Source organism: Desmodus rotundus, chromosome 1 (genome assembly GCF_022682495.2).
Source record: "Desmodus rotundus isolate HL8 chromosome 1, HLdesRot8A.1, whole genome shotgun sequence".
NCBI classification, from domain to species: Eukaryota; Metazoa; Chordata; class Mammalia; order Chiroptera; family Phyllostomidae; genus Desmodus; species Desmodus rotundus.
This window is the reverse complement of record NC_071387.1, coordinates 31718509-31744363: the sequence shown is the minus strand read 5'-3', so window position 1 is coordinate 31744363 and position 25855 is coordinate 31718509. Positions and strand designations below refer to the sequence as shown.

Genomic DNA, 25855 nt, shown 5'->3' with positions numbered 1-25855 from the left:
TATTGACTTGTTTTCTAACACTTGCTTTCTCTGCCGGGCCATTGCATCATTGGAGTCTAGCACTTAGCACAGGAACTGGCACATAGTAGGTGTTCACTGAATGTATATTTGAATAAATAAACTATGAAGATCCGTGTATATCAATGTGATTGGAGACTTCATACATATCTGTGAGATCTTTTAATTGCTTGGCTTCTGCTACAAGTCCTGAAGAGTCTTTGAGGCTGAGGGTGCTGTTTTTCAGACACTTTGCATGCTTGTCATCCAAGTACATGTGTCCTGGTGTGCCAGCCGTGATGAGCACCTTACTGGCCAACATCAATGCCTACTATGCCCACACAACTGCCTCCACCAATGTCTCTGCATCCGATCGCTTTGCGGCCTCCAACTTTGGGGTGAGTGAAATATATCTGCCCATTTGCTATCAATTAATCAAGTTTGATTTTTTCATGGTCAATACTGTAGAGTTGGTTGATAGGCCTAAAATTCAGATAGGTGCCACCTAGACAGGTGAGCTTTTTCCTTATGAGTATGTAGACTATGCCGATAGACTATTCTTAGTTTGTTATGGATATGTGGACTTACTAGTAGAACCTCCTCAGACATGGGTAAATGAGAGAAAAATAGCATCACTGCGGTTTGGGGGCTCCACCTGGGCTCAAGTAGAACCTCTCTTGGCCAAGAACATAGCTGAATCACCATGTTTCCGAGTCCTGCAGATCCACAAGTGGACTGTTCCACATATCACTCAATCTCTCTCTGACAGATTGGTACCCCTTACGTTCATGTGAGACTGTTGTCTAAGGAGGATACCAGTGTACATTTGAGCCTATCCCTTTTCTAGTGTCTGGACTGTTTTGCCTATTCAGGGTGTACCCTTTCCTATGTTAAGGTACTTGAGAAGTTGAATCTTTACTCAGAATGTCACCTGACATAACTTCAGTATAAACTGGATAAGATATCTTTGACCCACCACAAAGATTACCTCTTTAGGCACAAAATTACTGATAACCCCACATCCACTAGGTCTCTGAGCCCTGTTTATGGTACTAACAACTTTTTCTTGTTGTTAATGGAGTCTTTCCATAGATGAATATCATTGATTAAATCAGTCAAATACCTGTTTCATTTGTCACATCCCATTACATATTGACTTACTATCTAAAGATAAACACTATAATCCTCTTATGAATTCTAGGAGTGCTGTGCCCCACAGCCTGTAGGCATGTGATTCCACATTTAATTATACCTTTTCTTTAAAAAGCAACTACTAAAAGAGTATATGTTATTTACTTAACATTTAAAAAGTATAAACTAAGGGAAATGAGGCGGATGTGGTTTAAAGAGAAACCCAGTGAAGACTACTTGATCACCTTCCAAATGCATCACTCCTCCTCCCATCATTACTGCTAGGCTGTGACTACTTAACTGGTCTGAGCTGTCCCAAGATAAGTGAGGAGACCGAAGACTCAGGAACAAGTTGGAGAATGTTTGGAATTTCCCTTTATTGACTAAGATGAGTTAGCTTCAAAGGGATGGAGATAAACTCACTGGACATTTCTTGTTTATTCTTGTACAGAAAGAGCTGTTTTCCCTCCCAGGGACTTTCTGTCTCCTTGCTAGTGTGAGAAGATTCTTCAGTTTGAGACAGGGCTGCTAAGAGATGGAACAGGGGTGGGCCAGGATGTATCCCTAAACCACTGTCTCTTCCTCACCCAGAGATGATTCTGTTTCTGTTATAGTCTTGGGGGCTCAGAAATGTTATCTCTCTCTTCCCTGTTATTTGTTTCCCACTCTCAGAAAGAGAGATTTGTGAAACTACTGGACCAGCTGCACAACTCACTGAGGATTGATCTCTCTACATACAGGGTGAGTCAAGACATGGGGAAGGGGGTAAGAGTTAATATCAGCTCAGTCTAGAGAGACTGAAGGCCAGTCTTGGCTGTAAAGATCAAAGGCAAGGAAAATTAGTCTGTATCATCACACCCATGTGCATGGCCAATGCCACTGACCTGTGGTTCTGCAAACTCCAAGGACGATGCAGTGTGTAAATAGCAGGAGGTTGCTTTTTAGACAGTTTGCTTTCCGACCCTATTCACACTACTCTACCAAATTCCCTGACGACATTCTCACTGGGAAATCTCCTCAGGATAATCTCTTCCAGAAATGCCCCTTTAAAAATTAGATAATTACATATTCTTCTTGCATTTTTCCATATTCTCCTCATTTTGCAGGGGAGGTGTGAGAATCCAGCTAAGGAGGAGATAGCATAGCTTGGCTTGGGCAAGTAATTTGTAGCAGAGGTCATGCCCATTCCTGGGATGGAGGGAGGAAATAGATATAGTAGGAGGGTGGGTACCTGGGACGGGGCAGGACAGGGAAATGGGAAGTTTTTCAATTCTTCCTAAGTTGGATCTTCTTAGAATGGCTTCATCACTTGCTTTACATTGTTGTGAATTTCCAGAACAGGCAACATACCCACATTAAAAAGTAAGTATAAAAATAATCTCAAAGTAACAAAGAAATGAGGTTTTAACTATCTGCACTTCCAGTGACCTCCATTTGCATGAATAATGGAGAGTTGACTGTATATCTTATATGTGGCATATAAGTAGCTTTGAGAAGGTTTAAAAAGGCGACCCTTAAAATGGAGAGTGGCTCAACCCTTCAGCTGTCCTTGGCAGCTTCTTCCTAAAATTTATGCCAGAGGGAATGAAGTGAGGCATGGCAGGGAGGTCCTAAGCAACTTGCTCCAAAAGCAGTTTTGCTCAGAGCTGTGCCAGCTGCTGACTCCTGAACAACTCTAGCTGGGGCCCGCTGCACAGGAAGTCCAGGTCTCAGGTCTCAGTCTGGTCTGTAGTGTGGCTACACTTATATTCCAGGATATACAGTTAGATTGTAACTTTTGAAGAACTCACTGTCAGGGTGTAAGGATCTTCACCCGAGAAAAGTGTGTGTGTAAATGTGTGTGGGTGTCTGTGTGTTCATTTGTGCAAATGCACACACATGGCATGGGAAGTAGCATTGGGGGGTAGGAAGCGTTGCTTTCTGGGCTGGGGATTATTAATCTCTGCTTTTGGCAGAGGCCTGTCTGTGTCAGTGAGAAAGAGAGGGAGACTAACAGTATTACGGCTTTCTTTGTCCATCTCAACTAGGGAAAATTCCAGTGGGTAGCAGTTAGGGAAGCTTTCGATTTCATTGCTTCTGGAAGGGAAGGCTTTCTTATTTCTCTGTTCCTTTCTTACCTTTGCTTGATTTATAACAGAATAATTTCCCTGCTGGGAGCCCTGAGCGGCTTCAGGACTTAAAGTCCACAGTGGATTTGCTGACCAGCATTACTTTCTTCAGAATGAAGGTAAGAGATGAACTGGTCTGGGGCCTGGCCACAGGCACATGGAAAATAAGAATCACTTGGCAGAGCCTGAGGCTGTAGGAATCATCTCAAGCTCACATTTTCATACACCTATTCCCTGGATTACTTCGGAGAAGACCATGGATCACCAAGGATGGGCTTAGCAGTTCTCCACATCAGCTGTATTGGCAATATCAATCCAGGGCAAGGCCCAAGAATCCATAGAGGGATGAAAGGAATCTGGAGTAGTTTGGAGGTAGTTCTAGGAGGAGATCCCTCCCTGGTGAGAAAGACTCCGGACCCATATTTCTTTTATTAATTGGCAGGTGCAAGAACTGCAGAGCCCTCCGAGAGCCAGCCAGGTGGTAAAAGATTGTGTGAAGGCCTGTTTGAACTCCACATATGAGTACATCTTCAACAACTGCCATGACTTGTACAGCCGCCAGTACCAGCTGGTAAGAGGTTGGGATCCCGTGGAGCCAGCTGTCAGTGGCTCTCAGAGCCTCCGTTTTTGTTTGCTGAGGTCATGGCGGAAGGGAGCTCAGGACAAAGCCCTTAGTGTTCTTGAGGGTGAGCTAGTTTTGTAGGATTTGGGCCATCTAGACTATGTGAGTCATTTGTGGATGGAGAGGGACCATTGGACCAGAAGTGACTTAACTGAGTTGAACAGAAGTGGCAACAGTAAGTTTTAGTTTGGTGCTAAAGAAAGTGACCAAAATTTGGGCTGTTTCAGGGGATGAGTAGGTAGATTCACAATCCATCCCAGAGTTTTTTTCTCCCCCACGATTAGTTTTATTCTGACTCATGGATCCCTCTACATTCCTGTCTGCCTTCCTTCAACATCTGTAGCTGTCTCTCTGAGCTACTGGCTAATGGAAGTTCAGTTTTTTCCTTTGGCCACTTCTCTCTGTACTGCATTGTCTTCTGGGATATATTGATTGATCAGCTGAATATCACAGCTGACCCTGTCCTTCTGTAAGGCTGAGATACTTCATCTGTTTTATGCTGGCATTCTAACTTAGTACCTGGTGACTTGGTACATGTTTCTCGATCTTTTCAATAGTGTCATTTCAAAGCCAGGACCTCCGTCTGTGACTATTTACTCACAGTTCCTGTCTCAGCAGTGTCTTACAGACCACACATTTGCAGAATAGATTCCTTTCAGTCCACCAAGTGCGTCCTGAATGTTTGTTCTTGGCCAGGTCTGAGGACAGCATAGTGCTTCTTCAGTTAGTTTACAGTCTCATGAGCGTATGTATAACTCCAGTCAAAGTCTGTTTACAAGGGCATTGAAAGAGGGCTAAGGTTGAAGGGATTCCAAGGAGGAAGAATTCACTCTTGATCAGATATTGGGAAAGCCACATAAAACAAGGAGCATTTGAGAGAGACCTTGAAAGGCAGTAGGATTTGGACAGCCAGTGATTAGAGGACAACCTAAATCAGACGTTTACCCTTTAGTGGATATACCCAATTTGTAATGCTTCAGGAGCACCTTAGTAAAGACGGAAGTCTTGTTCATGCTGCCTCCTTACATTTCCAAATGTACTTTTTGTGCCAGCCCTACCTTTAAGGCTTTTTGCTTTTAAGGTTTGTAAAAGATTCTGTAGTCCATGAGAGGTTTTCCTGGGACTCGTGTTTAGCTTGCCACACTCTGGGGTCCTCTCTTATCTATGTATGGATTTTCTCTGGTCGGAGGAAGACACTGTTCTCAACTTTGATCTTTTGTCCATGCAGGGGTCTTTCTGAATATTTAGTCTCTATTCCTTACCATGAGATGAACTGGGACTTTGAAAGGGGCCTACACACTATTCGGGGACTTTCTTTAGCCTTAGAGTTTTGCTTACTGTAGTTTTACCTTCACTCTCATTTTCTCACTATTCATTATTTACACTGAAGTAAATCCTTGGCATTTTTTTTTATTTCCCTCTACGAACCTTCAGTCATTGTTTCATTCATCCATTGGTTCCTTTAACAAACTGAGCACTAGGAATGTAAAGGTGATTAAGACATGGGGTGGAGGGGATGAGGGTCATCTATAATAGTGTCAACAATAAGAAAAGGATACATCTCTGCCTTTGGAGAGCTCATTGTCTTTTATTATTCTATTGTTACTATCTTTTACTGTAATTGTAGTTGTCTATTACATGTATGTACCAGCGGTTCACAGAGTGTGCCCTGGGAGCCTAGAAGAGAGGCATCTAACCAGACCAGGGGTGTCAGGGAAACTTCTCAGGAAAGGTAAAGGCCAACCTGAATTTTGAGGAATGAGTAGGAATTAGTTAAAGAAAGGGACCGGGAAGGAGGGGAATGCCAAATAGAGGAAACAGAATGTTTGGAGGCACTGAATTGTGAGTGAGTATGTCAGTGTGGAGAAGTACAAGCAATTTAATTAGTGTAGTTACTTTGGAGTTCAGCTATCTAGGACCAGCTCTTGGTTCTGCTATTTTTATAGCTACATGACCTTGGGTAAGTTATACAACCTTATTGTCTTCAGTCTCCTGAAGTGAGGTGAAGATGTTGATAATTTCTACCCATGGAGTTGTTGTGAGGATTAAATGAGATAATGCACGTGAAGTTCTTAGCAGAGCGCCTGGCACATGATAAGTACTAAATAAGTGATGGTGATGATGTGGTAGTGGCTGCAACAAAAGAGAAATGGTAAATATGAAGTGCAGAGAGAGGTCACAGTTCGAAGGACCTTTGTGTGAAGGTATGAATTGGAACTTTGTTGAAGACCATTGAAGGGCAGAGAAGTAATGATGAGATTTTCCTTGCAGAAAGATCACTGACAACTGTGTGGAAGAGGGATCTTTGAAGGCTAAAAATCAGTTAGGAGATGAACGATAAGAACGATAAGAGCCTAAGCCAGGGTAGTGGCAGAAAACGGTAAAGGAAGTGTTGATTTCAGTGATATTAAGGAGGCATATTCCACATTCAGTGGGTTCTGTCCTGGTTTCTAGTTACTTCCTGGTAATGCAGGCTGATTAAGCACCTCGGAGACTTTGTGATGGCTTATGGTGCCCCACATAAAAACTCTACCCCTGTCTTTCTGGGTGGTTCCAAGTTTGCTTTTGTCCCAGTGGGAGACATTCCACCCTCTCTGTGGTGACCCCTCCTTGTCCTGTTTGGGGTCTGAATGTAGAGTTGCTTCTCCTTTCCTTAACGCACCATTGCACTCCTTTACGTCTTCCCCACCAAGTCTTCTTTCCCGCCTTCAGCGCCATGGAAATGTAAGTGACACACAACAATGCTGTGTAAGTTTGAGGTGCACAATGTGACGGTTGGATACACATAGGTATTGTGAAATTTTACCACAGCGAGCTTCGTTAACCCAGCCTTCACGCAATTACCGTTGTTGTTGTCATTATGGTGAGAGTATTACGCCTGTGCTCTCATAGCATCTTTGCAGCACACAGCACAGTGTTCACTTTGGTCGCCTTCCTGCACCTCAGGTCCCCAGGAGTTACTCGTCTCACAGCTGAAACTGTGTGCTCTTTGACCAACACCTCCCCGTCTCCCTCCCTCCTCACTCCTGGGAAGCGCTGTTCTACTCGCTGTTTCTTTGAGCGCGAGGTTTTCAGGTTCCACATATATGTGAGATTATACATTCTCACCAATTCGCCTTCCCAGCAACAGCGTTTGTCTTTCTCTGCCTGACTTGTTTCACTTAGCCTAATGCCCTCAAGGCTCATAGATGTTTTTGTGAGGGACAGTATTTCCTTTTTATGACTGAGTAATAATTCACTGTGTGTATACACCGTATTTTCTGTATCCAGTCGTCCATCGATAGACGCTTAGGTTGTTTCCATGTCTCAGCTCTTATGAATAATGCTACAATCAATAAACATGGGGGGTACAGAGATGTCTTTAAAATAGTGATTTTATTTCCTTTGAATATATACCTAGAAATGGGATTGCTGGATCATATGGTGGTTCTGTTTTTCATTTTTTGAGGCACCTTCATGCTGCTTTTCATAGTGACTGTACCAATTTACATTCCCACTAACAGTGCATCGAGGTTTCATTTCATCACATCCAGCTTTTATCTCTTATCTTTTGGATCATTTCAATTCTAGCTGGTATGAGGTAACATCTCATTGTGGTTCAGATTTGCATTTCCCTGATGATTAGTGATACTGAATATTTCTTTATGTACTTGTTGAACATTTGTTTGTCTTCTTTGGAGAAATGTATGTTCAAGTCCTCGCCTATTTTTTTTATCAGTGTTTTGTTTGTTTGTTTTTTGCTATTGAGTTGTATGAGTTTCTTATATATTTTGGATATTATCCCTTATCAGATATATGGTTTGCAAATATTTTCTCCCACTCCACTGGTTGCCTTGTCATTTTGTTGATTGTTTCTTCTGCTGTATAGAAACGTTTTAGTTTAATGGAGTCCCACTTTTTGATTTTTGTTTTTGATGTTTGTGCTCTTGGTGTCATATCAAAAACATTTGCCAGTACTGATGTCAAAGAGTCTTTTTCTAGGAGTTTTACAGTTTCAGGTCTTACATTTAAGTCCTTGATCCAGTTGAGTTAATTTTGGGGTGGTGTAAGATAGGGATCCAATTTCATTCTTTTGCATGCGAACATCCAGTTTTCTCAACACCACTTATTAAAGAGACTCTCCTTTCCCCAGTGGGTCTCCAAAGCCTTTTCTTGTCCAGCTAGGCAAATAGTTTCCTAGATGCAGTTCTTTCCCCTAACGACATTCCAGGGGTTAAGGGAGGTCCTAAATCATTGAAGGTTAGACCAGCCCGCGTGCTAGGTCTGTTGAGTAGCTCCTGCAGAACTTGAAGTAGCTTCTCAGAGCTGGGATATGTATGTGGGGGTGGAGGGGGACATCAGAGGAGGGCTGCTAGTGTGGGTCACATGGAACTAGACCTACTTATTGAGGCTAGAGGGGCTGTGTACTTCAGTCAAGGAGTCGCAATACCCATAGCTTCTGAGGAAGCGGGGTCAGGCATCTTTAAGTCTTTAAGACTGACCAAGCTTATCAGATCAGTGCCCTGGAGCTGGGGAGAGAACTTCTCAGCATGAACTCTTTGTGTCCAAGGACCTCCCAACAGTCAGTCACCTCTGACATAACAGGGGTGGTCTTGTAGAAGACAGTTTCTAGGAAGGGTAGCTGGCTCTAGAGGAAGAAGCTTGCAGAGGGGAAAGAAAGAGAAAGATTAGAGACACTCTTCATGCTCTACTCCGACTCTCACTGTCTTTTAACTTTCTTCTCTGAAATAAGAAGCAGGAACTACCCGTAGAGGAACAAGGGCCTAGCATTCGAAACCTGGATTTCTGGCCCAAACTCATCACGCTCATTGTGTCAATCATAGAAGAAGATAAGAATTCCTACACACTTGTGCTGAACCAGTGAGTATCGCCCCACTTGGCCCTGTCTGGTTGGTGGTTGGTTTGTCCATCTGTCTAACAGCCTCTTTCTTTCCTATCTCTGTATGTTTGCAGTGCCATCTCTTCCTCCTGTCCGTCCATCTGTCCCTCTGTCCCTTGTATCTGTCTGGGTAGCTGTTTCTGGAGACAGGTGTGGAGACATAATGGGGGGCCCTGCCCAGACGGCACCAGCCTCCCTGGAGTGAGAGGCCTCTGGGAATAGGAGTCCCAGGGGATCCAGAGACCATGTGTGTATGTGTCTGTCTGCTGTGAATTAAGTGGGCGACCTTCTAGGCCACGTCTTTACCCTCTCTCCTCCAGTTTATTTAGTCTGGGCCTGCCTCCCAGCCTCAACCCTTCTCCTCTTGGCCTCACTTCCCTGACTTTTGGGCATCCTTTCCCTGGGCCCACTTTACCTGAGGGGACTGTCTGCCCCTACTTGTCCTACCACTGGCCCCTGAGCCCCCTTTCTTCAGATTGAGCCCGCCCATGTTTCCCGGCCTTCTCCTCTTCACTATGACCTCTAAGAATTAGGCGTGTCAACCTTGGAATCAATCAAATCAAATGGTTCTTGCCTTATTTTCTGACTATGTCTTCTTCCATCATCCAGGTTTCCTCAGGAGTTGAATGTGGGAAAAGTCAGCGCAGAAGTGATGTGGCAACTTTTTGCCCAAGACATGAAATACGCACTGGAGGGTAAGGCTATGCCCAAGGCATTGGGTCGCAGGCCCCTTCTCCAAGCATCTGGCTCGCTGTCTCTTTCCTCTCTCAGACAACTGCATGTTCACGGTGAACGGTACAGTGAGAAATTAGAGGGATTCCAGGCATAGTGGAGGATACGCCTCAGGAGGTCTTGGGTGGGCAAAGCTTCAGCCAAAAGAATAATGGAAATCGCTGTGTGGATGAATGTAGGTTCCTCCCTCCAGCTTTTGAGCAAATGCCTGTTTAGGACTTTTCCCAGCCCAGAAATCAACTCCTGCCATTGGGTGTTCACAAGTGGCCCACTCCCTGGAGTCTTGTGAAACTTACCTTTACAGTGTTAAAGAATCATAGAGCCTTAAATACGTAAATAAGATTATTTTCTCACAGTGGGGACTGCCTGGCCTGGCTTTCCTTGAAAGCTGTTCTGGATTGGTGTGACAAAGCTAGAAAGATACTTACTTCTCTCACTTTCCCTGTAGAGCAAAGTCACATATAAATTATTATTCATCTTGTTCTTTCAGCTTATTCTTTTATTCTTTTTCCATTTGGTCTACAAAGATATCATTCTCTACTTGTATCAGGCTTTCTCGTGTGTACCCATGTGTGCTCACTTATTTAGCTGCCTTTCCTGTCTGTGTATATGTTAACCTATCTCCTCTGTCTGTGCATCTGTGCAAGTGGATCTGGAAGGACGGGAGCAGCCTGGGAAAAGGACAAAGCAGAGTCTGGATCTGTTACTTGGGTGTAGTGGCAGGGAAAACGGGTAATCCTCAGACTTAAACTATTTGAGGTTTAGGATCCGTTAGTTGTTGTTTTATTGAGGTGTAATTAGCATATATAAGTTTCAGGTGTATGATATAACATAATGATTCGATATTTCTATATATTGTGAAATGATCACCACAGGAAGTCTAGTTAACATTTATCACCATTCATAGTTATAAAAAAATTTTATTTGTGATGAGAACTGTTAAGATTTACTTTCTTAGAAACTTTCAAATATGCAATACAGTGTTGTTCACCATAGGTATCATGTTGTACATTACATCCTCAGGACTAAATTATTCTATAACTGCCAGTTTGTACTTTTGACTCCATTCACCTATTTTGCCCGCCCCCCACCTCTGAAAACCGCCAACCTGTTCTCTGTAGAATCGTTCAGTTTTGAGATTGAAAGAAACATGAAGATCTGTGTGAAGTTTGAGACAGCACAGTCCACACACATTCTGTAAGTCCGCCCCAGAGCGGCTGCCGCCTGCCCACACCGGGTCAAGCGTGGGGCTGTGGCCCATGCCTTAGCCTGTCAGGCCATTGAGGAGGGCCCTTGTTCTCTCCTCCAGGTAGCACTTGGAAAGCCCAATGGTCCCCATTATTGACAGTGGATTTGAGGGGGAAAAAAGATAAATACCTTTGAAGAATGAATACCACAAGACAGAGTGTGAGGCAGGGGCAGAGGTTTCAAACAGCTGTCTCGGCAGCTAAGTGAGAAAGGGAACCTGGGAAGCTGGGCTTCAGGCCTTTTACCTGGTACCAGCTAAGTCAGCTCTGCTCTTCTCTGCCTTACATGGGGTTCTAGGTGAGATTTCTTTTGAAAGGGGCATTCTATTCTGCTACAGTTTGCAGTGAACAAAAGGGTTGAAAACTGCCTGAAGAGAAAAAAGTAGTGTTAACCTAGTTTCACCACACACTCCACAGTGTGATCTTAGACCCAGCGACTGCACTTTCGGGAGCTCCCATTTTCTCCTCTGTAAAATGGGAGTGATCACAGCATCTATTTCATTGAGCTGATAAAGTAACTGAGATGTATGTAACATATTAGCATGTTGCCTGATATTTGCCCAGCACTTAATCATGGATATTAAGGACAATAAGAAACCATTACAGGCACAAGAGCAGAGATGCCATGTGAACAAAGTAGCATTTTTATAAGATTTTTTACCGCAGTGGAAAATGAGAGTGGTTGGAATAGGGAAAGATCAGAAGCAGGGAGTGCAGATAATGTTGTGATAATTTAGTCTGAGGGGAGAGAAATGGAGAAGGAAGAATGGGCTTTGATAGACATTGGAAGGAAGTTGTCCTGGACTTAGTGATTCTTAGAATGTGGAGGGCAAGAGAAGAAGAAAAGTTTGGAGACCTGGATGATAAAATAATGTGTTGACTTTGTCACCTGATATTTTTTAAGTGAACTTTATTGAGGTATACTTTATATACAGTATAGTAAAAACACTGTAAGAGTACAATCTGATGAGTTTTGACTAATAAACACACCTGTGTAACTATCACAATTAAAATATACAACAAAGTTTCGTTGTGCTCCTCTGTAGTGAATCCCCACCCCATTCACTAAGTGTTCACTGAGTACTTTCTCTGTCAGGCACTATGCTAGTTACTGGGGCCCCAATGAGATGAATGGGGCAGAGCCCCAGCCCTTGACAAGTTCACAGACTGGTCTAGACAACAGACATAAATTGGCAGTTACAATTCAAAGTTGTAAGTGCCACAAAAGGAATAAGCCTAGGGTGCCAAGAAGAGAACCACGTAACCCACGCCTGGACAGGCTTCCTGGAGGTGGTGATGCACAAACTGAAACCTGAAAGATTATAGGACTTAGCAGTGGGGAGGGAGGGCAGTAGTGATCCAGGTTAGAGGTGATGATAATGGGATTTAGGTGATAGTATGAGTAGAAAGAAATGGATAGATTCCAGAGAAGTTTGGGAGGTGAAATCAACAGGGATTAGTGATTTAACTGGAGGTGAATAAAGAGGAAGAGGGAAGACTTGAGGATGATTCCCAGCATTGAGCGAGAGGGTATGATTAGCGTGTATGCTGTTCAGCTTCAGCTGGAACTGTTAAGATGGTGCAAGATAGGGACTAGAGTTAAACCTGGGCAAAGTGAGATGTTCCATCAAAGTCATATACCAATGTTACCAAAAACAGAGAGAGATTTGAGGAAGATGATCAGCAATCTGGATAGTTAAACTCATGGTAAAAGAACTCCCCAAGTATGAAAGACAAATAGAGAAGGAATTTGGAAATCAGGCATGACTGCACTTTTTGACAGATTAACTCCACCCCATCCCCCACCCCCTGCACCACCCCTCAACAACCTCAAGCAGCTTTGCTGGAGCAGGGCTCCTTGGACTTGATAGAATGGGTTTTTAAAAAAAATTTTTTTTTAAAGATTTTATGTATTTGTTTTAGAGAGAGGAGAAGGGAGGGAGAAAAAGAGGGAGAGAAACATCAATCAGTTGCCTGTCGCCTACAGCCAGCCAGGGTCCTGGCCCACACCCCAGGCATGTGCCCTGACCAGGAAACAAACCAGCAACCTCTCGGTGTGCAGTCCAATGCCCAACCCACTGAGCCATGCTGGTCAGAGTTTGTAAGAATAGTTTAGAGTGTGACCAGTGGTTTTTTTTTCACCACACAAGTTAATGTAGAAATTGGAGTTTGGGACCAGAGTACAGATAATGGGTTGACAAGAGAAAGTGAGAATTATATGTAAATACGGTAATTAAAGTCCTCTAGAAGAAAGCAGTTAGAGAGCTCTAGAATGAGGGAGCAACACTGCCTCCACTTCCAGTGGGTTGCTGAACAGGAAGAGGAAGGACCCTCCTGAGGGTACCATTTTTTTTTCCCTAAGCTCTTGGACTAGTTAAGGACTGTAGGGTAGTGGGATGGAAGAGAAGGGGAAAGCCCTGAGAGGGTGTCTCTGATGTCCCTGTTTTTTTCACTCCCTCAATTGTTCATTGGTATCTCTCCCCTGCCACAAGCATCCACTGTCATTCGTATACGAAAAGTCCTCTTTCTGGGTGGTAAGAACTTTTGGTTGTCCCTTTATCTCTAGTCTTATACCTTTTCCTCTTCTCTTGCTCATTGCTTCATAGAAGAAACTAGTTGCAAATGCAACTTCAGGCTGAGATGGTGCTGCCTGCAGTGCCAGGAGATGACATTCCTGGGACCCAGAGCTGTTTGAGGGCTGCATCCCAGGCTTTCATTTTCTCCCTGAGTGTCTGCTGCACTAATGCAGAAGGGCCAGCTGCCCCAGACTGTATGTTCCACCTTGGCCTGGAGGAGCATCACCCATGGCAACTCATAGTTGAGCAATAGAGTTCCCAGGGACAATGGCCTTCCCTTCTCTGTTGCTCAGTACTCTCCCCCATTTGCTTGATTTCACATTGTATTACATGTAAGCACACACAATTGGCTGTAATTATTCAAATTAATGCTTCATCTATAGAGGGGGTAGAGGATAAGAACCTGTGTTTATGGTCAGTGCTCCAGACTCTGGGAAAGCAGTGGGTGCTCTTTGTCCTAGATTTTCGAGAAGGCCATGGAGACTCAGCTGGAGATTACAGACCTTTCAAGTCTTTAATGAGCATCCCATTTTCTGTAACATGATGGTCCTTTCATCTGGCTGTGTTTCCATGGTTTCCAGACTGACCGTTCCTATTTACAGACTTCTTTGAGAGTTCCTTTGAGAGTCCATTCTTCAGTGTCCCAGCCCTGCTCCAGGGCCCTTTGGTTTACATCGAGATTTTGTTGTACCATGGCTGCTCAACTGCATTTTCTGGCAGCTCGGGTCCCCTTTGGTTTTCCCTGTCTCTGTGTGTTGTCATTGACCCATATGTGTCATGTACAATTGCTCATCTTCACGTTTTTAAGCCTGCATTTAAGCTACTAGGACCAGAAAAGCCCTGGAAAACCATCATCCCTCTCCAGTCCTGGGCCATCTCCCCACCAGTCAGCATTAGCAGCCATATCCCTTTCTCACCCTCTTCACCAGAGGCCAGCACCTCACTTGGCTCTTCCAAACACCAGGGCAGTAAGACTATAGGCCTTATCTGGGAGTCTGGCTTAGTCTCTAAAGGAGGATATAGGCCAGGCTCTTAGAGAGCAGAGCACTCACTGGTAGCGGGGGAATGGCTGTGAGGGGGTGGTTGGGAGTCACCCTTTTAATAAGACTGGATCTGCTGCCTTGGGAAAACTCAAGAACCAGAGCCTCTACTGCCAGGACCTGACCTGACCCAGCCTCCTTCCCTTCCACTAGAGCATGAGAAAAACCTGCTGTGTAAGAGTGCTGACTACATGAACCTACACTTCAAGGTGAAGTGGCTCCACAATGAATATGTGTGGGATCTGCCTGCCTTCCAGGGGCAGGTGCCTGAGTACCCAGCGTAAGTCATCAATGGGCACTGTGGAGGGAAGGGAAGATGGTCCCTCTGGCTTATGGGGTTGGGGGAGGGGGTGTGGCTGGTATCCTCAATTTGGCTCAGCAAGCCAGTCTTGAGACTACCTGTTCTGGGCACTGCTATAGAAAGAGGAAAGTGTCAAACCATGTCCTACCTTCCGGAAGACCCCTGCCTGAAGGAGCTATCAGGCACATGGCATATGCCAGCAACTCGCTCCAACCCCCAGTTCTCTCACCTGGCTGCAGGTGGTTTGAGCAATTTGTCCTGCAATGGCTGGATGAGAATGAGGATGTATCCCTGGAATTCCTGCGTGGGGCCCTGGAACGAGATAAGAAGGATGGGGTAAGTCAGGGGCTTGGCTGAACAGGGCTGAGAGCAGCAATCAGCTGTCAGCAGGCGTTCCTGGGCTCTAGCTAGATTGGCTCTCCCTGCCTGTGGAGCCCATGAGAAATGCTATTGAGGGCTACTGAGCCACTCCTGCTGGCCAGAGCCCTTTTAAATGAACTCTATGAACTGGGAAAGAAGTAGTGGCTGAAGATGCTGACCCTGTATGTGGCCTTCCTTAGTTCCAGCAGACATCAGAGCACGCACTCTTTTCCTGCTCTGTGGTGGATGTCTTCACACAGCTCAACCAGAGCTTTGAGATCATCCGAAAGCTGGAATGCCCAGATCCCAACATCCTTGCCCAGTACATGAGGAGATTTGCTAAGGTGACCATGACCCTCGCAGCCCTCTCCCCTTACTACCACCACACTCACAGCCTAGTCACAAGTCTGAGCTCAGCCCTTCTTTGTGGTGGCCTTTGGGTGAAACCTGGTATTACCCCATCTCCTTTGTTTGTGTCTGGGGTGGATAGGTGGGTTTGTCTCACTGCTGTTCTGGGGTTGAGAGGGAGCTTTGTCCTTCCTGTAGGATTCCCCTTTACCTCTGTGTTATATTGTTCTCGGATGAGAGGTGTGAATTCTCAGGCAAGACCCTTAGGGGGAGAGCTAAGGATTCCCTCTCCTTTCCTTTTCCCCGCTTTTCTCAGACCATCGGGAAGGTGCTGATGCAGTATGCAGACATCTTATCAAAGAACTTCCCAGCTTATTGCACAAAGGAGAAAATGGTGAGGATCAGGCCCTGGGACCTTGGAGAAGGGATTAGAAGACACCTGAATCCTTCCTTGGAAGCTATCCTTAGAACTGAGGGTGGAGATGATGCCCCTGACTTCCCATTCCCACCAGAGCCTCACTTGAGATTGTGCCACAGAGTAATAAGGACTTGGCTAGGAGTTCCTCTGAGCCTCCATGTACTACTTTATTCCCTACTAAGCTAGACTTTTGTTAGTCTTTTTCTAAATAAAAAAAATGTTGAGATATTCAAAGAGTTCTAAAGGATAACACCATGAACACCTGGGGCCCAACAACCAGCTTAAATACAGAAACATTTGCTTCTAATCTTCATTCATGAGGAATTGTCTGAATTGGTTCCAGATCTCAGTGCTTAGGGAAAGACACATGCAATGACCTGTCGTAAATTCCCTGTGGCTTTTGGAGTAGTGTGAGAGAGGGAGGAACCCTGTGCTGACGGGTCCCGTGCTGAAAGGAGCCCGACTCAGCAGCTCCGTCTGTCCCCCAGCCCTGCATCCTGATGAACAACATGCAGCAACTGAGGGTCCAGCTGGAGAAAATGTTTGAGGCCATGGGAGGCAAGGAGGTAGGTCTCAGGGTTTGGGGTTGCTGCACGTTTCCTTTATTCCCGAGCTTCCTGACCATGGAACTCTACCCTCTCCTGGCTGGGTGTAGGCCAGGAGTTTAGCTTTGGGTCCAAGCTGGCTTGGGCTGAGACATTTGAGTAGGCATTGGGGTAAAGGCCCTATGAGGGAGGAGTTGGGCACAGAAGGGGAGAAAAGAGCCAGAGAACCAGCTTAGTGAAGCTCTTGTGGATACAGTTGGACCCTGAAGCTTCAGACAGTCTGAAGGAGCTGCAGGTGAAACTGAATACAGTTCTGGATGAGCTCAGCATGGTGTTTGGAAACAGGTTGGTGGCCCCCAAACAGCCCTCAGAGCCAGATGTGGTCCCTGGCCAATCCCAAAGCCCCTGCCCCACACCCATCCACCCAGCTGCAGGTATGTGGATCTTCCCTCTCCCCCTGTTGGCCCTCCCTGCTGAAGCTGCACCATGAGAATTCTGGAGTAGGATCGAATAGCTGGTGCTGCTCCAGGAACTGTGTGCGTTTGAGAAGGACAGGGTTGTATTCTGGGCACGTGTGTAGTTTCCAGGTGCGGATTGATGAGTGCATTAGACAAATGGCTGACATCCTGGGCCAGGTGCGGGGCCCAGGGAATGCATCTCCCAATGCCAGGGCCTCAGTGGCTCAGGATGCAGATAGCGTGCTCCGACCTCTCATGGACTTCCTGGATGGCAAGTGAGTACAGAACTCGGGGCTGTCCTCTGGGACAAGCAAGGCAGAGGCGATCAGACAGAGGAGCCTCTTGGGGAGGGGGGTTCACACTCACCCACCCGGCCTTACCTGTTGCCTGGGCCTGCAGCCTCACCCTCTTTGCCACTGTGTGCGAGAAGACGGTCCTGAAGCGTGTACTGAAGGAGCTCTGGCGGGTGGTGATGAACACAATGGAAAGGATGATTGTTCTGCCCCCACTCACTGACCAGACGGTAAGGACAGTTCCCTTCAGCTTCCTCTTGCTATGTCCCTTACCTCAGGCCATACTTGCTGGTCAAGTTTGGAGTCCTCTGCTTTTGACTGGTTTCCTCTCTGCCCAGGGCACCCAGCTGATCTTCACTGCTGCCAAGGAGCTGAGCCATCTTTCCAAACTCAAGGTACTCTAGATGTGTGGGGTCCTTCTGAGACCAGTGGGGAGGGGGTTGCCTGGAAGGAAGGAAATCTGAGCTTGGAGACTGACGAGGAGGGAAAGGAGAGGAACATGTCGCTCTGGGTTGGCAGGTAGGGGCAAGGTTGTCACGACAACCCCCAGCTGTCGTGACGCTGTTGCTTTCTCTGTGATTCCAGGACCACATGGTGCGAGACGAAACACGGAATCTTACTCCAAAGCAGTGTGCCATCCTCGACCTCGCCCTGGACACCATCAAGGTGGAGACCCCCCACCCCCACCTCCAGACAGTCTTACTACCACACCCCCTTAGCCTTGGCATTTCCCTCTGCCAGACTAGGTGTCCCTCAGGCTCTTGCCACCCCACATCAGAAGAGAGTGCTTTTTATGTCTGTTTCTTTCTCTGTTATGTCTATATTCCTTTGGGGGAGCAACCCAAAACGCACCTCCCGTGTAGTCTCAGGTGACTCACCACGGACCTAGAATACTTATTCCTGCACATTGCACATTCAGTTCACTTAGTTCTTCATTGCCGTTCCGAATGCTTTCCACTGGGAATTAACCCTCCAGATCCCAATTCCCCAGATCTGGCTGACAGTTCTCTCTTTCACTTAGATATAGAGTCATTCAGGTTTTCACAGGTTTTTTTTTCTACTACCTGTTTATTTATTCGATGAGGCAACATGTACTAGGTACTATGTACTATGAAGGATACAGAGAGAATTAGATATGGTCCCTACCTCCAGGTGGTTATAGTCTGGTAAGGTGGTAATAAGGCAGGTATGTAAGAACTGTGATTCAGTGCACTGGGGAGAGGTGTATCATAGGTGTAACGTTCTCTAAGAGCTCGGAGGGGTGAAAGAGCACTTCTGGCTACTCTCTGCCCAAAATGCTTCTATCCCTTATCTTTGCCTGTCCAGCTAGATCCATTCTTCAAACACAACAATCCGGTAACATGGCCATCCCCTACCCCTCCTGCCAGATACCCAAATAATACCGTTCACCTGAGAGACTGTGACTCGGCTCTGTGTAGTATTCTTGATCCTATTGTTTGTTGAATGACTTACGGTCCTCACCATCCTCTATGGCATCTTCATTGAGCCTCCGCTCAGATATCATTTCTCTGAGGACAGTGTTGGGGAGCTGCCTCTCTGTGTGTGGACGAGGCAGCAGCAACTACTCTTTTGTCTTTCAGCAATATTTTCACGCAGGAGGCAATGGACTGAAGAAAACCTTCCTGGAGAAGAGCCCAGATCTGCAGTCCCTACGCTACGCCCTGTCTCTGTACACACAGACCACGGATACACTCATCAAGACCTTCGTGCGCTCACAGACTGCCCAGGGTGAGGCCCAAGGGCTTTGGGGCCCAACTTCCCTTCCCCGATACATCTCTGCCCCTAGGGAGTCAGTGTCCTCTAGCCCTTAGGGAGGATCCAGGTACTTCTTCAGAGATCCCTTCACACTCAGACCCCAGGATTTCTTGAGGGACCCCAAAACTTACCCCCACCCCATATCCATACCAGACAGGAGAATCACAGGACCTGGGAAATGTGCCTGAGGTTTTTTCCCCCAGACATTGGCAAGGGTGTCTAGTGTGCAAGTAGTACACACTGCCTGGTAGGAAAAAAATCGGTGAGGAAGCTTGGAGAATGAGTGGTTGAGACACCCATGATGACTAGTAGCTTTGGGAACCCTAGTTGGAAGTTGGCTTGGGGACAGAAGCATATGACTTACCAGATTCTCCGGCATGGACTAGGAGAGGGGCAAAGCATGGGAGCAGTTGAAGAAATGGTGCAGATCACATGCATAGCTGAGTACCAGCCTCATGGGTGAGGCTAATGCACAGAAGACCCAGGCAGCTGGTTTTCTCCCAGTGGCTTCAAGTCCTCAGAACCCTTCCCTGCCTCCAAACAGGCCTATCTGTAACAAAACACATTTGCATAGACACGGGTTACATTCTGACTCTGATCCTGGAGAGGGCCCTCCCAGGAAGGACCTTCAGGTGCATATGATATTGTTGGTTCCAGGGAACCTGAGCGTGCTTCCTGGGGGAGTGAAGCTGGGGGAGGAGAGAGTGGGAAAGCTTCAGCCTTACTGAACTGTGGATCTGGAGTGTAGAGCTGACCTGGAAGGCAAGAGGGATCTAAGCAGTTAGGCTGGACTTGATGGAAGGTGAAAAGATACATAAGACCTGCAGTACTGCTCCATTTTCCACATATGTTCTTATTTCAAGTGCAGGGTGGGGAGAAGAGAGAGCAAAAGAAGTTAAGAGCCATGCCCTGGCTGGGTGGTTCAGTTGGTTGGAGCACCATCCCGTACACCAAAAGGTTGCAGGTTCAATTTCCAGTGAGAGCAGATTCAAGCCCTGGTCAGGCCGTGTACGGAAGGCAACTGATCAATGCCTCTCTCTCCCTTCCTCTGTCTCTGAAATCAATGAAAAACATATCCTTGGGTGAGGATTGAAAAAAAGAAGTTATGAGCCTTGCTCAAGGGGACAGAAAACTTTTACAGAGCTGAGTACATATAAAGGCCTATAACATCAGGGAAGGATCTGAGTGAATCCAGAAAGACATTTTAGAAACTTTGGGCTTTAAGCTAAATATAAAGATGGGGAGAGGCTGGAATGGGCAGATATGAGGTAAGAGCAGGAGTGGAGACTGCAGGGAAGATCCGAGTTTGTGTGTGTATTTTTCTACCCATTGCTTTGTTATTTAAGAGTGGAGGGAATTAGAGTCTAAAACCTTTCTCTTTCGCGCTCCCTGGGTCTCAGATACCTTCACTCTTTGTATGTTCTACTGCTTCTGTCCATGATCAGATCGATCTTCGACCCATGTCTAATTTGGAGTATTCAGGCGCTGACCCCAGCATTTTGACTTCTCTCTCCACCCTACCCCATCTCTGTGCTCCCTCAGAATATGTAGAGAACTGCTGTGAATGGCTGTTAATGCCTTAGACTACTAACTTATTCTTCTTTCTCTGTCCTACTGCTGCTACTACCTCTTGACTTTCCTGTCCTCACTCAGTGCATGATGGGAAAGGTATTAGGTTTACTGCCAATGAGGACATTCGACCGGAAAAGGGTACGTTATACACCATGCAGTATGAATCTGACGTGAGCTAACACTGTCCCCTGTGAACTGGAATGAGCTGCTTATGTTGAGAGTGGGGAAGCTAGGTGTCAAAATTCAGAAGCTCTGCCCCAAGTCTCAGAGATGGGCATTGTATTCATACAGTCTGCAACTGGGTTAACAATAGTTCTGTCCTCAGAATCCTTCTTTCCCTCCACCTTAGGACAAAGAAGTTTTATCTGTGATGCAGGCTACTGGTGTTTTTTCAAAATAGTGTAAGGCCCCTGCTGAGGGGAATCTATAAATTGGCCAGACATTGGGACTGGGGAGCTGTTTGTGGAGAGGTCCAAATTTTGAGTCTTCCTGGGTAGGGCAGACTCCCAAGCAGGAGCCTCCAGGAATCCAGGCATATGTGGGAGGTTGCTGCTTTTGACTAAATGGGACCGACATTGGTCCATTAAGACCTTGGGGAGGGCAAAGTTTACAGACAAAGACACAGGGTGGCAGCATTGTCCTTCCCCAACATCTTTAATGAAAAACTCTTAAGTCTAGCAGATAGGAGAGGCTTGAGGAAACTGAGAGATTCCTGGTGCACTTTTGAAAGTTTTGCCTAACTTGTATTTTAATACACAGCCTCATACTTTATCCTCTTTCTTCTCCCATGTATTTGCTTCTCCCATGTTACTTCCCTATGGCTGTTGTGGGTGACTGCTTCTTGCTTTAGGGCATAGGGTGGTAGCCTCCTAACTCCTCGGTTTTATCTGGCATAATTAGGCCTAAAGTCTTCTTCAGGGGGGGATCACCTGTCCATCTGTCCCTCAGGGTCTGGTGTGGATGATCCTGTTGGAGAAGTTTCTATTCAGGTGGACTTGTTTACACATCCTGGAACTGGGGAGCACAAGGTCACAGTGAAAGGTGAGTGGCATGGACTTACAGGTCTCAGATCTTTTTTTACCCAGTGGCCTCATCAGTCAAAAGCAGGGGCTGCTTAACCCAGCCCTCCAGCTTATCCCTCTTCCACGGGGAATGCCACCTGGGGCTCAAGAACTGGGAACAGGTGGGATCCCTCACAAGTCTCCCTTGTTTGGGCAGTGGTGGCTGCCAATGAGCTCAAGTGGCAGACAGCAGGGATGTTCCGACCCTTTGTGGAAGTGACCATGATTGGCCCACACCAAAGTGATAAGAAGAGGAAGTTTACAACCAAGTCAAAAAGCAACAACTGGGCCCCCAAGTACAATGAGACATTTCACTTGTAAGTTGCGGGGTGGGGGACCTGTGGGACTCTGGGATGGGGGTGAACTGGTGGGTAAGACTTGAGAGCAGAGGGATGGGCTGGATGGCAGCTGGGGTGCATTCAGTTGAAGGTTTCCCTCATTTCTGGCCTTCTGCCTTCCACCTACCCTGTGCTCACAGCCTCCTGGGAAATGAAGAGGGGCCAGAAGCCTATGAATTGCAAATATGTGTGAAGGATTACTGCTTCGCCCGGGAGGATCGTGTTCTAGGGCTGGCTGTGATGCCTCTGAGGGATGTGGCAGCCAAGGGCAGCTGTGCCTGCTGGTGTCCCTTGGGCCGGAAGATCCACATGGACGAGACAGGCATGACCATTCTCCGGATTCTGTCTCAGAGGAGCAATGATGAAGTAGCTCGAGAGTTTGTGAAGCTCAAATCAGAGTCTCGTTCCATGGAGGAGGGGAGCTGAGCCCCTAAACTCCTGGGCCAACCAGATGGCTCCAGTTCCACAAATCAGGGCCAGTGGGGGTTACTGTGTAGCCAGCTTAGGTCCTCATAGTTAAGAGGCTGAATCCTTCAGTCAAAGAAATTTAAGGAAAATTTTGGGGTGGTGAGAGTTTGGCTTTTCACAGAAAGGGTCATGAATCTCTGACCAGCAGGTCTGTGGTGCTAGGAGCTAGGCGGTGGGGGTTACTGCATAGGGAGATTTTCCATTAAGAGAGAAACAGGCATTTCTGAGTGTGTCAGCCATTCTTGGTAGACATCCCTCCACCCCACACCCCGTGTGCACCCCTTGCCATACCACACCTTATCCAGTTGGACCCATGTGTACCAATCATTAGGAGGGAAAGTATAGAGGGCCAGGAGCTTGTACCCGGCTAGCTAAGTAGTCAGTTGAGCCTGTAGGTGTCACTGAGCCCCGCAGTCTGGATTGAAGTACAGACAGGGCAAGAGCACCCAGATTAGAACTCAGACTGTTCCTTGAGCAGAATCCACTGGTTTCGTGTGGCTCAGTGAGGACAAGGCTTTGAAACTGAACTAGATACCTTCTAGAAATGAGCGATACCGACCCCTTACCCAGTTTATATCTGTCATGAGCAGGAGGAGCAGGTTCATATATATGGTGCTTCAGAGCCTTGAGCAGAATATTCTTTAGAACCCCACCACCAGAGGCCACCTTCCCAGGAGCCCCCTGCACCCCACTCCTATAGGAGGGGAGTGACGCTTCAGGACACGAGAGGCTCTTCTTATGTGGATGCATTTGAGGGCTCGTGGAAGGATCCAGGAGAGAGGGCTATATTTTCTTCTTGGGTAGGCCCTGAACAAAGCCAAAAATTTTATAAATTAGTCTAGAAGGAGTCCTCCTCACCTATGGACACCACTGTCTAGCTGTCCTCCCCCTTTATAGAAAGAATCTAGCCTTTGACCTCACTCTTTCATGAGGTCAGCTGCTCCCCCCATAGATGCTCAAACCTCCAGAAGAAGCTTGGGCTATGATCCCTCTATACAGGCTGGATGGAGTGGGGCCTCAACTCTCCTAGGAGGTCAGAGACAAGCTCTTTCAAGGGGTCATACGGACTTCCAGGCCTTTGCTCAGACATGCGATATAGTCCTTTAATGTCCTTGGTAGCAACCTCCTGGACTTCCTTCCTGGACTTCCTTCCTGGACTTTATGAGAACTCTGCATTGTCCACAGCTGTACTGGCCATTATGTGAAACAAGAAACTAATTTTGTTGTTGTTGTTGTTAATTATTGTATGTGCCATTGTTACAGGAGATTATTGGCTAGTCTGTAATAAATTATCTTATAGCAGCCTTTGGGGTCTTGTAATTCTGTTAAAGTGTGGAAAGCTGTAGAAATGACTATTTTATATAATGGTAGATTTTGGACCCGTGGCCTTTGCTGCTTTTCCCACTCATCCCTAATCCTACCCCCTACTCTCCCTACCTCTGTAAGTGGTGGAGCCTAAAGCAGCTCTGGATAAGCACCAAGCAGTAAAGCAGCCCATGCGTGAGCATCTTGGCCTTGACCTGCGACCAAACAGTCCAGTTAACAGAGTCATGGGACCAGCTTCCTGCAAAAGCTTCAGAAAAGTAGCAGATGACATGTGTGGGTGAAAACTAGTCCATGCTATGTCTTTCCTTTTCTAGAATCATGAGGCTTTTTTTTTTTTTTTCTAGGACAGACACTCCCTGGGCTGTAAGAACGAGGCAGGGGTCTGCTGGGAAAAGATGTGTCTGCAGAGGCTGGTGGAGGGCTGAGGCTTCTGTTTACAGGACAGAGGTGTAGGTCTAGGGGTACACAGTGGCCTTTCATGCAGGGAATTCAAGGAAGAAGAGCTGGAGTAGGAAGTCTACTCCCAAAGGGGAGGAAACAAGGTGAAAGTGAGGCCTCCTGGCATGGAAATCAGAGAAGCTGAAGCAAGAAAGTGCTCACCTACTCTCAACCAGCAGACGCGCTCCGGGAGTGGGGACTGAGCACAGGCGCAGATGAGGAACTAACTGGAGCTTCCCAGTTTCTCATTTCCACTTGCTTGCTAAATAAATCCTTACAATTCAGTTGCCCACTCATTTTAAAACTTCTTTCTTTCCCAAACCAGTTGCCTATCATTTCTGCCTCACTGACCTTTTAAATCTCAGTTCCCAATACCACAGGTGGAGTAGTGACTTCTAGATCTTGTCTGGATTGCTGATAATCATTCTGCCCCTGCTCTCTTCACACACTTTGGCCTCTTTCCTGTTAAAGCTATAGTCTTTAGGCTGAAACTCCAAGACACTTCAAGAGAAGTGCAGGCACCCCTCACCATCCTGCAGCTGTTGTACAGCACTTTTCCCCATCCCCAACTACCACTCCCTGCCCCCGCCCCCGAACACACCCACATTGTGCACTCCTATCCCCTTGTTGGAATATCCTCAGCCCTTTCCACTGCCCTCTGGGTTCTGACATTTTGGCTGCCTTTAGGACCAAACCAACCCCGACACCCTCCCCACAGCACTCCATGTTGGTATAATTTACTTGTCTGCCTGCCCCCATCAGCCTAAAACTACTCCAGGGGCAGATTCTGAGTGTTTCACCTCCCTTCCCCATCCGCCAGCACCTAGATACTTCAAAGACTGCTACAAGACTCCTTTGGAAAGCCTGCGAGAGAAAGGGGGCGTGGTTGGTGGGGTGGGCGGGCGTGGTCAACTTGGAGGCGGGGCTCTTCTCTGGGTTGGACCCTGGGGTCCCACAGCGCGCCTGCGCAGAAAGGTGCGTTAAGATGGACGTCGCTGGAGTCGACGGCTGCGTGGCTATGGTGAGCAAGAGGTTCCCGAAGGCGACGCCAGAGGAGAGGTTATTGCCTTCTCGCTCCTGGCATCGAAGAAAGAATATCCCCATACTACCTGACATTCGTACCCCTCTGTGTACTTTCCAGTAGATGTCCACCCTCATACTTTCTTGTAAACTGTTCCCCCCGAAAACTCCCCCAGGTTACTTCCCCCTCCTTATACTCAAATATACAGGTTTTCCAGACACTCCAGAGAAGATGTATCTACCCGGATACTTAGCAAAGGGGCTCTTTATCCCACAAATACCTCTCAAAGAGCACCCATTTATCCAGTTATCTCATAGAGCAGACACCCAGCTAAAGCACATTCCTGTTAACTAACTCAGGGAGTTTTGTCCACTTTGCAGCAGTATTCAGATTCTCGGAGAAGGCGGCGTAAATCTTACAGCATTATTTGACTTGAAAGTGGCACATTTGCCGTGATTCCTCTCAAATGGTGCGGGAGACCTACTCCTTAAAACTGGCTGGCCACTCATTGTTAGCAGGCTTGCAGATCTGACGTAGTGGCTAACTCTTTAAAATCAGATCTCACATTTTAAAAATGCAGATTTCTAGTTTTTTAAAAATTAAGACAATCTGTTAACTCTTAGCCCACATTCTCACCAAGTGACAGGTGGTTGGAGTTGAAAAGCAACTGCTAAAGTAGTTTACTACAGACTCGTTCCTTTTTATTTTCTTTTATGTATTCAGCTTTACCTTATTTGCCTGGTACCTGGCAGGCATTTGAGCTTGTGATCCCTGATGTAGGACTTTGGGTAATTTCTGCA

The 25855-nt window shown here is 46.6% G+C and overlaps 1 protein-coding gene across 6 annotated transcripts in view; it reads left to right on the top strand.

Annotated features, from left to right (window-relative positions):
• The window catches only part of UNC13B (unc-13 homolog B), a 206842-nt gene extending 183268 nt beyond the window's left edge, over positions 1-23574 (top strand). For 2 of the 6 annotated variants that reach the window (XM_045195282.2, XM_024560186.4), the window contains 20 exons: positions 245-395; positions 1801-1869; positions 3266-3355; positions 3679-3807; positions 8591-8718; positions 9347-9432; positions 14486-14612; positions 14873-14969; positions 15194-15337; positions 15658-15735; positions 16248-16325; positions 16561-16649; positions 16885-17037; positions 17162-17285; positions 17394-17450; positions 17641-17721; positions 18657-18804; positions 21352-21444; positions 21622-21781; positions 21943-23574. In XM_045195282.2, the coding sequence (XP_045051217.2) occupies positions 245-395; positions 1801-1869; positions 3266-3355; positions 3679-3807; positions 8591-8718; positions 9347-9432; positions 14486-14612; positions 14873-14969; positions 15194-15337; positions 15658-15735; positions 16248-16325; positions 16561-16649; positions 16885-17037; positions 17162-17285; positions 17394-17450; positions 17641-17721; positions 18657-18804; positions 21352-21444; positions 21622-21781; positions 21943-22228 (2368 nt within the window). In that variant the 3' untranslated portion in view covers positions 22229-23574. Of the gene's footprint in view, positions 1-244; positions 396-1800; positions 1870-3265; positions 3356-3678; positions 3808-8590; positions 8719-9346; positions 9433-14485; positions 14613-14872; positions 14970-15193; positions 15338-15657; positions 15736-16247; positions 16326-16560; positions 16650-16884; positions 17038-17161; positions 17286-17393; positions 17451-17640; positions 17722-18656; positions 18805-20484; positions 20879-21351; positions 21445-21621; positions 21782-21942 lie in introns of those variants that run through there. The other 4 variants (XM_045195285.3, XM_045195284.3, XM_045195278.2 and 1 more) reach the window with 4 other exon arrangements.
• The last annotated feature ends 2281 nt before the right edge of the window (positions 23575-25855 follow it).